This window comes from Typopeltis vanoorti, chromosome 25 (assembly GCF_054136105.1).
Source record: "Typopeltis vanoorti isolate ZY-2024b chromosome 25, IOZ_Tvanoo_1.0, whole genome shotgun sequence".
In the NCBI taxonomy this organism is placed as follows: Eukaryota; Metazoa; Arthropoda; class Arachnida; order Uropygi; family Thelyphonidae; genus Typopeltis; species Typopeltis vanoorti.
The window spans coordinates 23,639,197-23,652,156 of record NC_143573.1 but is presented as its reverse complement, the minus strand read 5'-3'; the positions used below and the strand labels follow the sequence as shown (position 1 = coordinate 23,652,156).

General features: G+C 37.3%; 1 protein-coding gene across 1 annotated transcript in view; it reads left to right on the top strand.

Moving 5' to 3' along the window:
- Nucleotides 1-12,960, top strand: part of Abcd3 (ATP binding cassette subfamily D member Pmp70) — a 602,827-nt gene that overhangs the window by 349,164 nt on the left and 240,703 nt on the right. Inside the window, exon 14 of the mRNA XM_090414763.1 lies at nt 10,378-10,447. Coding sequence (XP_090270889.1) covers nt 10,378-10,447 — 70 coding nt within the window. The remainder of the gene's footprint in view (nt 1-10,377; nt 10,448-12,960) is intronic.

Genomic DNA, 12,960 nt, shown 5'->3' with positions numbered 1-12,960 from the left:
TTTCATCATCATTTTCCTGATAATGTACCCTCAAGGGATGTACAAAATACTATATATTATAATAAACAGTATTACATCATTAAGTTTACATTATTACTAATCTCCTGTCAACAATTTTCCTCCAACTTAATCTGTCTCTTTTCAGCACTCTAATATTGTTAGAACTTATATATCTGACATCAAAGAAGTCAGTGGAAAAAGAACTAATTGGAGATTGACCACATCAGTCCACCTAGAATCTTCTTTTTCCAGATCTGTTTTCTGCCATCATAGCAATAAATACCCATTTTGCTAGCCTCTACGTTCCCATTCTGCTTAAGTAGGTGACCATAAATTAATAATGGCAATAAATGACAAGTTAAAGGACTCATGCCGTCAGTCACACATATATACTTGACCTGACTTAACATTTGCCCAGAGGAAACAAAGATGCCAACTTTGAAGGCAACTTGAAGAAAAATGCCAAAATGGAGACAACAGTTGGATCATCAACTATAAACAAGTCAAATTAGTGCAAAAATCAAATGATGACACCACTAGCAGCCACCATGCAGACCAATATGCAGGTGCTGCATAGGAAATGTGCAAGACCTTTGTGGTCAAATCTATGTTCCACAGAAGCGTGCACATCCACTTCATTCACTAACATCCGTGACCTGAACTCCAACCTTAATAGTGTCCACTACCAACTGCAGTCCACCAAACCCCATCTACTCTTTTTAGCAGAAACTCAAATTTCATCTCCCCTCAGCACTATCCATCTCAGCCTTCCAAACTACACACCATTTAACTCCTTTTGACCCAAGGGTGGCATCTATGCATATATCAGCTCTGACATACCTTGCCAGAGAGCAACCTAGAATCGCCCAACTTTGATCTTCTTTGGTTAAAAATATCCATTCCCCACTCATTCAAATTCATCTGTTGTCTCCATCGCTCTCCTAATGCCACCAACCACTCTGAGCTGTTTAATTTCCTCTCCTGATTTTCTCCAGTCCCACTCTCCTAACAGCGAAATAATCCTCCTAGGAGATTTTAGTGTCCATAACACCAACTGGCTTTCTTCCACCAGTTGGACGGATCTTTCAGGCAGAGATGCTGAAACATTTGCCATCACTAACAACCTTACACAAATTTTTCACATGCCAACCAGAATACCAGATAACATAAATTTCTCCCCAAATACTCTAGATCTCTTCCTTACTGATAACCCTTCCAAATACGCAGTGAACATAGTGAGCCCCCTGATTAATTCTATCCACAATCTAGTGCTCATCTCCTTCCCCTTGCAACAATGCTTACACAAGTCACTCCCACACAATAGTAGTTTTGCATTATAAAAGTGCCAAGTGGGACAGCCTCTGAGACTATTATGCTTCATTCCCATGGTTGGACTATTGTTTCCAATCTTCCATTCCAAACATATGCACCGAATGTATCACCAAAGTAATCTTCACTGGCATGGAAACATACATTCCCCACACCTCTCATCATACCACAACTGGCTCAAATGAAGAACTTCATCCTCCTTCAATAATTATACTGAAGCCCGAAATAGATGCAAGAAAACTATCAATGCTTCCAAAATTTGAACAAGTGGAAAGTAGGAAACTTACAGCCTTCCCAAATGGCAGCCGTGCCTTTTGGTCTCTTGCCAAAGCAATTGGTTGTAACTTTTGCCGTACACTATTCCCACCCCTATCATATCCAGATGGCTCTGTTGCATCATCACCCACAAAAAAAAAAAAAAAAAAAAAAAAAAAAAAAGGCTGATCTCCTGGCTTCACACTTTGTCTCCAATGCACACATAACTGACAATGGCAAATGCCCCCCCCCCCCCCCCTCAATCATTCCAACTGCCCAACATACAAAAAAAAAGCCCCCTATATCATTTTTCCAGAAAGAGATCAGAAATGTATTGTCTAAATTAGACACAAAAAAAGTCTCCTGGCCCTGATAGCATTCCTCCAATTGTCCTGAAGGTCTATGCACCAGAACTGACTCCTATCCTATGCCACCTGTACATACTCTTACTCTATTGGTATCTATCCCAATGTCTGGAAACTGGCCTATGTTCAACCTCCTAAGAAGGGCGACAAATCACTGCCATCTAACTACTGCCCTAGCTCACTCACCTCAGTCCTATCTAAAGTGATGGAGAAAACCATCAATTCTCAACTCCTACACTACCTTGAAGGATGGGTGCCTTCAAGGTAGTATAGATTCCATTGCTGCCGATCAACAGGAGATCTACTCTCATATATCACCCATCTCTGGACAAATGGCATGGAGAAATTTGGCAAATCTCAAATGGTTGCACTTGATATCTCTAAAGCTTTTGACTGGGTCTGGCACAAAGGCTTACTAAACAAACTCCTATCATTTGCACTGTCTCAAGACTTCTGCAGTTGGATTGCCATCTTTCTGTCTGGACGCACAGTATGTGTGATGGTAGATTGTTCCTTATCCTCTCACCATCCAACTAATGCTGAGGTTCCACAAGGTTCTGTTCTCTCACCAACCCTCTTCCTTCTGTATATCAATGAACTACTTCAGTTGACCTCCAACCCAATAGACAGTTTTGCAGATGACAGCACATCCTCCCTTTCATTTGATAAACCTTACTCTACACAACTCACTTCTTCCTACAGAACATCAATCACCACTGCCCTCGGTTCTGACCTCCACACCATTCTCCAATGGGACTCAAATAACCTTGTCAACTTCAATGCTAGTAAAAGCCAGTTCTGTCTTATTTCTCACAAAAAATAATCATTTTCGTCCAGTATTTTGTTTATGATAACACCCAAATTTTCAGACGAGGTTTCTCCTCTTGGTATTACCCTGACATCAGGCCTCTCCTGGCATAATGCTCAAGACATTACTTCACCTTCAAACAGCTGTTAATCTTATACAAATCACAAATCTGTCCAGCTATTAAATACTTCTCTCACATTTGGAGTGGGGGGCTCCTAAAAGCTCCCTCAAAATGCTCTCCTCAATACAGAGGAGAGCAATTAGATTGATAAATGACCCATCTTTTACCAACTCACTCCTCTCTTTCATGCAGACATTTGGTCTCTGTAATTTGTGTATTCTATAAATATTTCCATGGCAAATATTCATCTCAAATAGCATCAATAATTCCCCCACTCAGTACTAAGCCCATTGGAACATGTACAGCTTTTGACCGACATCCTTTCACAGTATACCTTGAAACCTATAGAACAAGTTTCTCTTCCTCCTCCTTCATTCCTGTTACTGCTATACTGTGGAACAGGCTTCCCCTTGATGTATTTCCCAAGGAATAGAACGTACAGGCTTTAAAATCAAATGTAAACAAGTTTCTCCTTTCCCAACTCACTATCCATATACGATACTAATGTACTATAGGTTGATCAACCAACCTCTCGTTATAGGCTCAGCATTTAAAAAACAACAACCTTAGATTAGATCTGCTGTTGCATTTCAGAATGACAATGTCAAGTTCTTTTTTAATATCTTCTAATGCTGTAGCTTCTAATCTTGATAACATGTCATACTTTGGCCAGTGGTTTTCAAATCAAGATGAATAAAATTTGGATGCTTTATAAATTATTTTATTTATTGAAAATCTTGCTCTGTCTTTTCATACACTACTGGACATTCTGTATCACTTGCATCCCCCTTTCAAAATTTAGCCACTGTGTAATATTTGTTGAAATAGGATACACACATACAGCAATGTAATATTTGTCTCACATATCTGCTCTTTCTTCTTTTCTTCTCTTTGAATTAAGTGATAGAACGCACATGGTAATACCGATTGGGATTTCTCATTTTTACTATAGGAAGAATGACGATTTGGAAGTGTCTTCCTTACCAGGTGATGCACATCTCATTTTAGTTGTTGTTCTTGATGTGGAAGCTATAAACATTTTTTCTTATGAGAGTTAGTTAAAAATCTACAAGTATTATGTTTTTTCCTGATTTTACTGTTCAAGTAGAGTGTTGTGGGCAAACTTCAAAATGGAGAAATGGACAATGAAATTTATTTATGTCTATAGTCCCACAAAAAATTCTTCTAAGAAAGAAGTGGAAGAATTTTTTTGAACAGGCAGCTGACATAAAGAAAATTGGAAAAGTGGTCCTTGTCAGAGATCTAACAGCAGAGTTGGAAATGAATCCCACCAGGCATATGGGTACATTTTAGGAAAATTTGGAGAAAAGGGCAAAGCTAATAATAATGGTAAGTACAGGTTAGTTATAATTAAAGAGGAAGTGTTCCGAGCCCTGTAGCAAAAAATGTATCAGATGAAATTCAACTAAACTTGGTGTAATTACACTCTTGAAGATGGGGGTTTTTATTTCAGAAGATAAAAAAAGTAGTGCAAAATTCTGCCACAAGGGGATCTGAACAAAAAATGTATTAGATGAAATTCAACCAAACTTGGTGTAATTACACTCTTGAAGATGGTTTTTTTTATTTCAGAAGATAAAAAAAAGTACAAAATTCTGCCACAAGGGGACATTTGCCACTATAAGTGCATGGTTTGGGATTAATTAAACAGTAATGGCTAGAAGAGACAAAACAAATCAATTTTCATGTTTTTATAACTTACAGATGGGGTTCAGTATGTCCTCTTTTCAGATGTTCTAAGAATTGCATTCTGCAAATGACATTTTCTACAGCAGAATGCAACAGTTCTGCATTGGTTTGCCTCACATACTGCGTTATTCTGTTTTTCAAGATTGCTAAATCAGGAACATGTCCTTCATACACCACATATTTCAGATTGCCCCACAGCCAAAAGTTACAGGAGTTGAGAACAGGCAAACGAGGTGGCCACACTGTGGGAAATGCACGACTAATTACTCTGTGTTCTGTGAAGTGTTTCATAACTTTGCTGTACTGGCAATCCAGTGTGAGGTGGTGCTCCATCCTGCATGATTATGCTAGAGTCAAGGCATCATCTCTGCTGCAGTTGCAGAACAAAAAAGTTGTGCAGCATCTCTCGATACCTAACAGCAGAGACGGTACAAGTCTGGTTCTGTCAGGGGAAGTTCTTCAAAAAGTATTTACCAATAATAAACTATGTAGTGAAACCACACTACACGGTGACTTTCAGTGAGTGTAAAGGGTATCATTTGCATTCCATCAAAGTTATTTGCAGCACTTGTGTGAATTAAGACTACTGTTCAGATAAAAATGTGCTTCATCATTCCACAAGATCTTCCACGGTCATCCACCACCATTCAAGCTAAGAACATCAGGACAAACTGCATTCGAGTTTCCACATCACAATGAAGCAAAGTTTGAGTATTGGAGATCTTGTAGTGGAAAAATCTCAGCTTTTGACACAGGATTTTCCACACAGTTGAGTATAGCATCTCCAGTTACCTTGATATTGCCTGAGCACGTGTATTGAATTGAATAATACACGTGCTGGGCACGTGTATTATTCAATGCATTATTATCTACAACAGTAGTTACAACTTCGTCATCTTGCTGAGGTATAATCCATATGCGCCCCTTGTCCTGGCCTCACTGCTAAAGATCCACTATTTTCAAATTGTAAAATCATTTTTCTAAGATTTTTTTTATTGTCATTGGACCTTTTCTCCTATCCTTCAAATGGCAGAATTCTCGAAGCATGGTATTAGCATTATTGCATAGTAAAGCTTGACTAGCAATGCACTTTCTGGTAAGGTGAGATCCACTTCAATCTTATCAGAATGACACAAATCCATTTCAGTCTTCCTTACATCCACCAACCTGTCAGTAGAAACAGTGAGATTGTGCAAATATCACATGATTCTAGTGCCGATCATCTGCTGGTGGTAGAATTTTGTACTTCTTTTTTTTTTTTAAATCAAAATCCCATGTTCCATAGTGTACTTACAAAGTCAACCAAATTTGGTTGACTTTTGTGCAATATATTCTTTGCCAGGCTCTGAACACTCCTCTTTAATTATGGCTATCCTGTGTTTGCTGGATTTCTGTTCAGTACATGAACTAGTCATTAATAATGCTATGTGTTCCAAGATGTGCACAAGTTCACATGGAGAGAAGACACAAATAAGAAAGACCTCATTGAATGTGCCGTTGTTGATAGTGATATCTTCATGCTGGTTAAAGATACAAGAGTGTACAGAGGATATTGGAAATAACCATTATTTAGTGCTAAGTAGGAAAAAATTGGACATTACATCGAAAAGAACAGTGTGTATGAAAGTTTTAAAAAGAATTAAAGTTGAGCAACTTTTATAGGTAAACTGTAGGCTCAACTATACAGACATTGAAAAAAATTGGAAGCAGTTTGAAAACAAGAACCAAACTCTGGAGTTTCAATGGCAAACTCTGAAGAAGACATTTAAACCGAAGAAACTGAAACTCAAAAACTGAAGAGCCTTTTGGCACTTTATTTTAATAATTACGTTTACACACCAACCGAGAGCTAGCTTACAAAAAATACATTTCTCTGACATTTCAAGTTCCTTAGTACTGAATGAGAGTTTTTGCTCTCTTAAGGTTTCTGCCTGGTCTCTGAAGAGAACCAACCAGTTCAAAACATCTGTCAGGCCAGTGAAACCTTATCAAAAATGGACTAATCCAACCATCAAACAGTAGCTTTAACAGGAACTACGTGTGGCTACGGCCTTTCAAGTATCCTTGTACTTCCCAACCATAATATGAGGATAAAGCAGTTATCTCTATGTAGGCTAATGAGCCTACATTATGACTTTTATTACAACTGATGATAAGTAGATGTATGTTACACATTAAGTATTCTTATCTGTAAATTGTGTGTGTTTTATGGGCCGGTTTGTCTGTTTTGAGAGACAAAAAACCATATTTCTGGGAGTAAAACCCTCTACCTCTGTATGAGATTGGTTAACTAACTCACATTTCATTGTAAGAGACCAGATAAAGGTTCCTCACATCACTGATGGGAATTGAACCCAGGTCTTTCTGGCCAAAGAGCTTTCTATACTGACTGCGCTATAGAGGCTAAAAATTGGACTAATAAAAGGTGCATGTGTAGACGACTGGACAGCAGCATTGTCTTTTAAATAATCCACACTAAGGCAACTAGGGGATGCCGAGGAATGTATTCCCACAACTTTCTGGTTAACTTACAAAACTTTCATAGATTCTATATTCGACTTTGAAATAATGCTGGATCTAATATCCACTTTGCTTATGTAATTTTATATCACTGAACTGAAGCCTTTTGGCTCTTTTAGTTGCCACAACACCAATGCAACCGTGTCTACTCAGCTGATGATGCCTTGTACAACAAATGTGGTGTGATTTTCCATGCCAGAAAATGCTTAATCTAGAATCCTCCTTTTTTTTTTTCTTTTTTTCCCCTGCTCTTGCTCAAATCTTTGTTCCATTCTGTCACATTCACTTGCTGTCCTATTGCTCTCCTTATTTGGTTAATCACTTTAATCTCTTTGAATTTTTATCAGTTATTCAAAGATTGGATCATCTTCCTTGGGGACTTAAAAATGTTTACAACTTTTCCAGTTTAATGGCCAGTCTAGTTCATTCATGTTTATGGCACTTAACAGTAACCTAATGAAAATTATATGCCTATCCAGCAGAATATGAAATAATCTTCACCATGATCTCAACATTCTTTTCTACAGAATGCCCTTACATCTGCTACCAGTCTTCTCACCTTTGCTTCTACAGTGGTGCCAAGTGAGATGACCTACTTTATTTCTGATTACTATTTTCACACTCTGGTCAGCACAGGTGTGTTGTTACACACCTGTGCTGAACAAATCACTGAAATAATTCATGTAATGGTTTCATGTCTCACTATGCTCAAAATTCCCATCTATCCAAGCCTTTGATTTAGAACAACTCTAGTAAAAACTATCAAAATCAAATCTGACTTTCAAAGAACTAAATGCAGAAAATTTCACTTCTGCTCAAAAAAGCAATCATGATTTCTTTGTTATCAAAGCCATTATTGTGGACATCTCCTGCCCATCTTTCACTTTTCTCAAATCCATAGGTATTAACATGACAATCACCAAATCAAAGCTGGTCTTTTAGTATCCTCCAACCTCTGTATAAAGGAAAAATCACTTTTTTATATACCACAAATAGTTCACTACATCTCACCTTTGTCCTGTAGAAAGATCTTGCAAAACTTGTTTCTCAACATGTCTACAGGACCTCATGGTACTCCCCTCTGCTCCACTCAATTGTACTACTTAAAATTTATTTCATTTATTAAAATCTATTTCAACTTCCATACCTATCCAGCATCTTAACTTCTCCCAAAATAATGCAAGTGTAATGAGCATTCAATTTCACCATTTAATGGTCCATGATTATTGATCACCAGTACGGATTCCATACTGTTTTCAATCAACAGTAGGTCTCTGAGCCATGTCACCCACCTTTGGATACAAAGGCATGGGAAAGGTTTAAAAAAATTAGAATTACTCCTTATAATATTTACAAGGAATTTCAGTTTGTCTGACTTTGGAGGTCTGCTTCACAAACTTGGTCTCCTTTCCTAGTGGTTTAGTGTATCATACTAAATGGCTTATTCTATGCAGATTTTCCTATTAATGTCAACAAATCCAAGATTCAGTAAAGAAATCTTCCTTTGCTGTTCTCCTACTCTGCATTTTAGTACACTCCATTCCTCCTCTTCATTTCGCAAAACTTGCCGAGTTCACATATTCCAAGCTTCAAGAATTTCCTTAACCACTGTTTTAAATACTGGTGAACTTCATTGCTATCAAAACATCAGTTCTATCTTTTTTTTTTATCTTACTAGGAAGATATTTTCTTTGCTAGCATACTAATCTCCAGAGAAGATTTATATTTTTCTTCTTGGGTTGATGAAAAGCCTGTTTTTTTTTAATGGCACATATGCATCCCAGCACATCACATTCATAGTCCTTATCAGCCTCCAAACAGTTTTTTCGTTTCCACTGCATTATTTCTTCTTACTTTTATAGCCTAACCTGGTTATAACCCAACTTTAGAAAGCTGTTATCCTATTCAATACACTGGGCAACAAAATTTTACAAAAGTCATACTCCTCCAGATTAGTCATTTCTTTTAGATTTTAAGGTGCTAAACATGACAACGAAAATGCAAAATTGGCTATGGATTGGGAGAATTTCTTATATAACAGAGTAATACATACTTATCACGTATACTGGTAAATGTCTACCTCCAACATTGATTTGCCAATGTCGCTTGTATATTCGCTTGCCTTGTATAGCTACTCAGGATCATCTTTAGCAAACATCCAACAGTAATCAGCCAACATGGAAGTGGACCACTTTCTCTGGCATCTTTTCTCCATCGTTACGATTTCCTGATGGAAATGTTCACGATGCTCATCACTAACTATACTGCAGTTATCAAGGAACTTTCAGCTACTTCAGATGATACACACGTGTGGGGCTCAGGCCTTGTTCTTTTCCCCAATCTGAAATAAAGCAGATATGTGCACATTTTTCACTAATGGAGTGATAGCGTTTTCTGGCTTGCAAACATCACTTTTCCCTACAAATGTAATGAAAGTTATTTTCGCTATTAACACAAGAACAAGGCATCACTACTACTACTGGATTTACATCGTAGGGATCACTTGTATAGTACTTATGATGGAGGAGTAAATGGGAGTGTAGCCCAGGAAGTTGCACAAACACTTGCTCACCCTACGAAACTTCACTTTATACTAATGATTACATCATCTTGTGACAGTAATGTCATACCTCAACTGCATTGTATCAGCCAATGATGCAATAGCTCCTGGGGGTGTTGTGTATGATTGGCTGATGCCGTATAATGCAGTATGTTACAATCAGGAGATTGAAATACAGCATTGCCAAATGATACCTTTGTACGCAATGCAGACTGAGTCTCTCCTAAACAAGAGCCATTCGCCAGATTTTATTGTCATTTTTGGGGTCAGCATGTCTAAATTAGTAAAGAATCGCTATTTGCATTTCAGAGGCAAATTGTGTGTTGTCCAATGATATTGTGAACCAAAAATTCTCTTAATGCTGGTCACAGCTTCAAACCTGCACTATTAGATTTGAAGTTGTGACCCTGTCTGATCTTTTATAATGCACATTGCCTTTATAATTTACAAAAAAAAAAATTAAACTTATAAATTAAAAGTGGACTATAGTATAACATAAGTAAATATTCTGATATTTCCTGAGTAGGAACAGTCAACTCTTATGGAAACTTCTAGTAAAGACAGGAATAGTTTCTTAGGATGAATTTCCTTTAGAATATCATATCTATGGGTTGCGGTTGGTAGTGTCCCATAGATTGTTATAGTGAGAGTTGACAGTGTTTACTTAATGATATTATATTGTACTGTTTTATTTTGTTGATTTTAATAGATTCATCATTTGAAAACAACGCAACAATTCCAGTTATCTATGGGCTACATAGATAACATTGTAGCTAAATGTAAGTACACATTTGTGATTTATGTATATTTTTTCTTCAAAAAGTTTTTATTATTACTATAATTAGTGTACCTTCCATGGAGCCGGCAGACTCATTGTGGGAGGTTCATTCAACTGACAACATATTTATCATACCAACTCTTAAAATCCTTAACACTCCTTGCATTAACAATACATTCTGGTAATGTGTTACATTCACTGACAATTCTCGATGTAAAAAAATCTACTCCTCACACTCCTCTTCACCACACTCTTATATAACTTTCAGGAATGACCTGGTTTTTCTCCTCTCACCTTCTACTCTTTTTATAGTCTCATCAGGATTAATCCAATAAAATCCTCACTAACTTAAATGTCTCTATCACCTCTTTTCATCCTATCCACTAAACTTGGCAATCCACATTTCTTCAACCTCTCTCCATAGCCAGCATTCAAAAGTCCTGATATTGTCTTAGTCACTTGTCTCTGGACCCTCTCCAATGTTTCTACATCACACTGAAAACCAGGTGACCAGATTTGAGCACAATAGTCCAAATATGGTCTGACCAGTGCTTTATACAGTGGCACAACCACTTCCTTGTCCCTACACATTAGAGTACTTCTTATCATAGCAGCACGATGTGCAGCCTTTGCAACACTAGCAATATGCCCTCTAAACTTCAGTCTACTGTCAACCATTACTACCAAGTCTTGGATTTCATCCACTTCCTGCAGTATGGCACCATCAGTGTAGTACACAGCCTTATATTTCTGCACTCCAAAATGCAACACCTTGCACTTTTTAATATTAAAATTACAACTCCCCCCACTCCATTGTCCAAGTCAAAAGTCTATTCAAATTTTCCTGAAGGGAAACGACATCAGCAGTACTACTTATAATTCTCTCCAATTTTACATCATCAACAAACAACTGAAGATCCCCAGTCAGCCCACATGATATATCATTTACAAACAAGTTTAATAGCACAGGCCCAAGAACAGAACCCTGCGGCTGTAACATTGCTGGTATCATTCAGAGAGTCGATCTCCGATTCACCTAACCAATATACTGTCTACAACTTGTACACCAACTTATCATGTGGTAATCTATCAAACGCTTTTGCGAAGTCCAAGAATATACTGTATATGATTTTTCCTTATCTAACACACTCGTTATGCTATCATAAAATGCTAGTAAATTGCTAACACAGGACCTACCCTTTACAAATCCATGCTATTGGGTAAGATATTCTATTCTTACCCAATATCTCCAACACCTTGACCACAACTGCAGTTATTCAGTATGATCTATAATTGGAAACTTCTGTCTTAGAACCATGCTTGTGGAGTGGTACTATTTTGCCTTCTTTTCCCTCCTTAGGAACCCTACCCACTGCAATACTTTCTATAAATAACCAGGTCAAGGGCCTAATCAGTTGTGGTGCACATTCCTTAAGAATATGTGGTGATATGCTCCATTACCATACCCAATCAACACCTGATACACTTCTTGCTGATTCTTTCGCTTCCAGTTCTCCTAATACTGGCCTCCCTTCTATGTATTGCACTGCATCATTTACACCAGTATGATGTATGCTGATGAAGTGTTCGTTCAATAACTTCATTATATCCTTTGCAAATGTTATTGCAACTATCCATCAGCATCAGCCTGCCATAATTATTCTTTCTCTTGCTTGCCATATAGCAGAAAAATTCCCTTGAGTTAACCTTGGTCTGACCAGCCATCTCCTCTCATACTGTGCCTTTTCTTTCTTTACTGTGCTCGTCAACTTTCTAGCCTTTATTTTATACTCTTCATGGATCCAATCACCACCAACTATCTTGTAACTCCTCTATAGCTTTTTCTTTTCCAGCATGGCTTGCTTGATTTGACTGTTCATCTATTTCACTCCTACCCTATTTATTCACTTAACCTTTGGTATACAGTTATACATTGCTTGTGTTAGATATTCTTTGTGAATTTCCATGCATTTTCAACATCCTTTCCTCTCAGCTTATCTACCCAATGAACTCTGTCTACAGAGCTTCTAATAGTCACCCACTTTATACTTTCACATGTATCCATTTTTGACAATAACCTTTTCTTGTTTCACCACCAAACCAGTACCTCATGACTACTCTCACCAACCTGGGGCAGTATCAATGCCTCATTAACATCTACATCTTGTGAAATTATCACCAAATCCAAAACATTAAAACCTCCAGTTGCTAATTAACAGCACTTCCCTCCTCTTTTCATGTTTCTGTCCTTCGGGAAAATTGCACATCCTTCTATTTATTATTACTAATTAATTTTTACATACTTTAAATTGCATTGCATGAAATTTATTCTAGTTGTCATTGTCATATCTTTTTGAAACTCATTCTTTATTACTCTACATTCAGAAAATATACTTTTTCACTCCCTTGCTTGCATCTTTATTCCCTATCTAGGCACGATTCTTACTTCTTGATTTGTACTATTTACATTCTTTGTATATGTACTTTGAAAAATTTTATATATAAAATATTTTT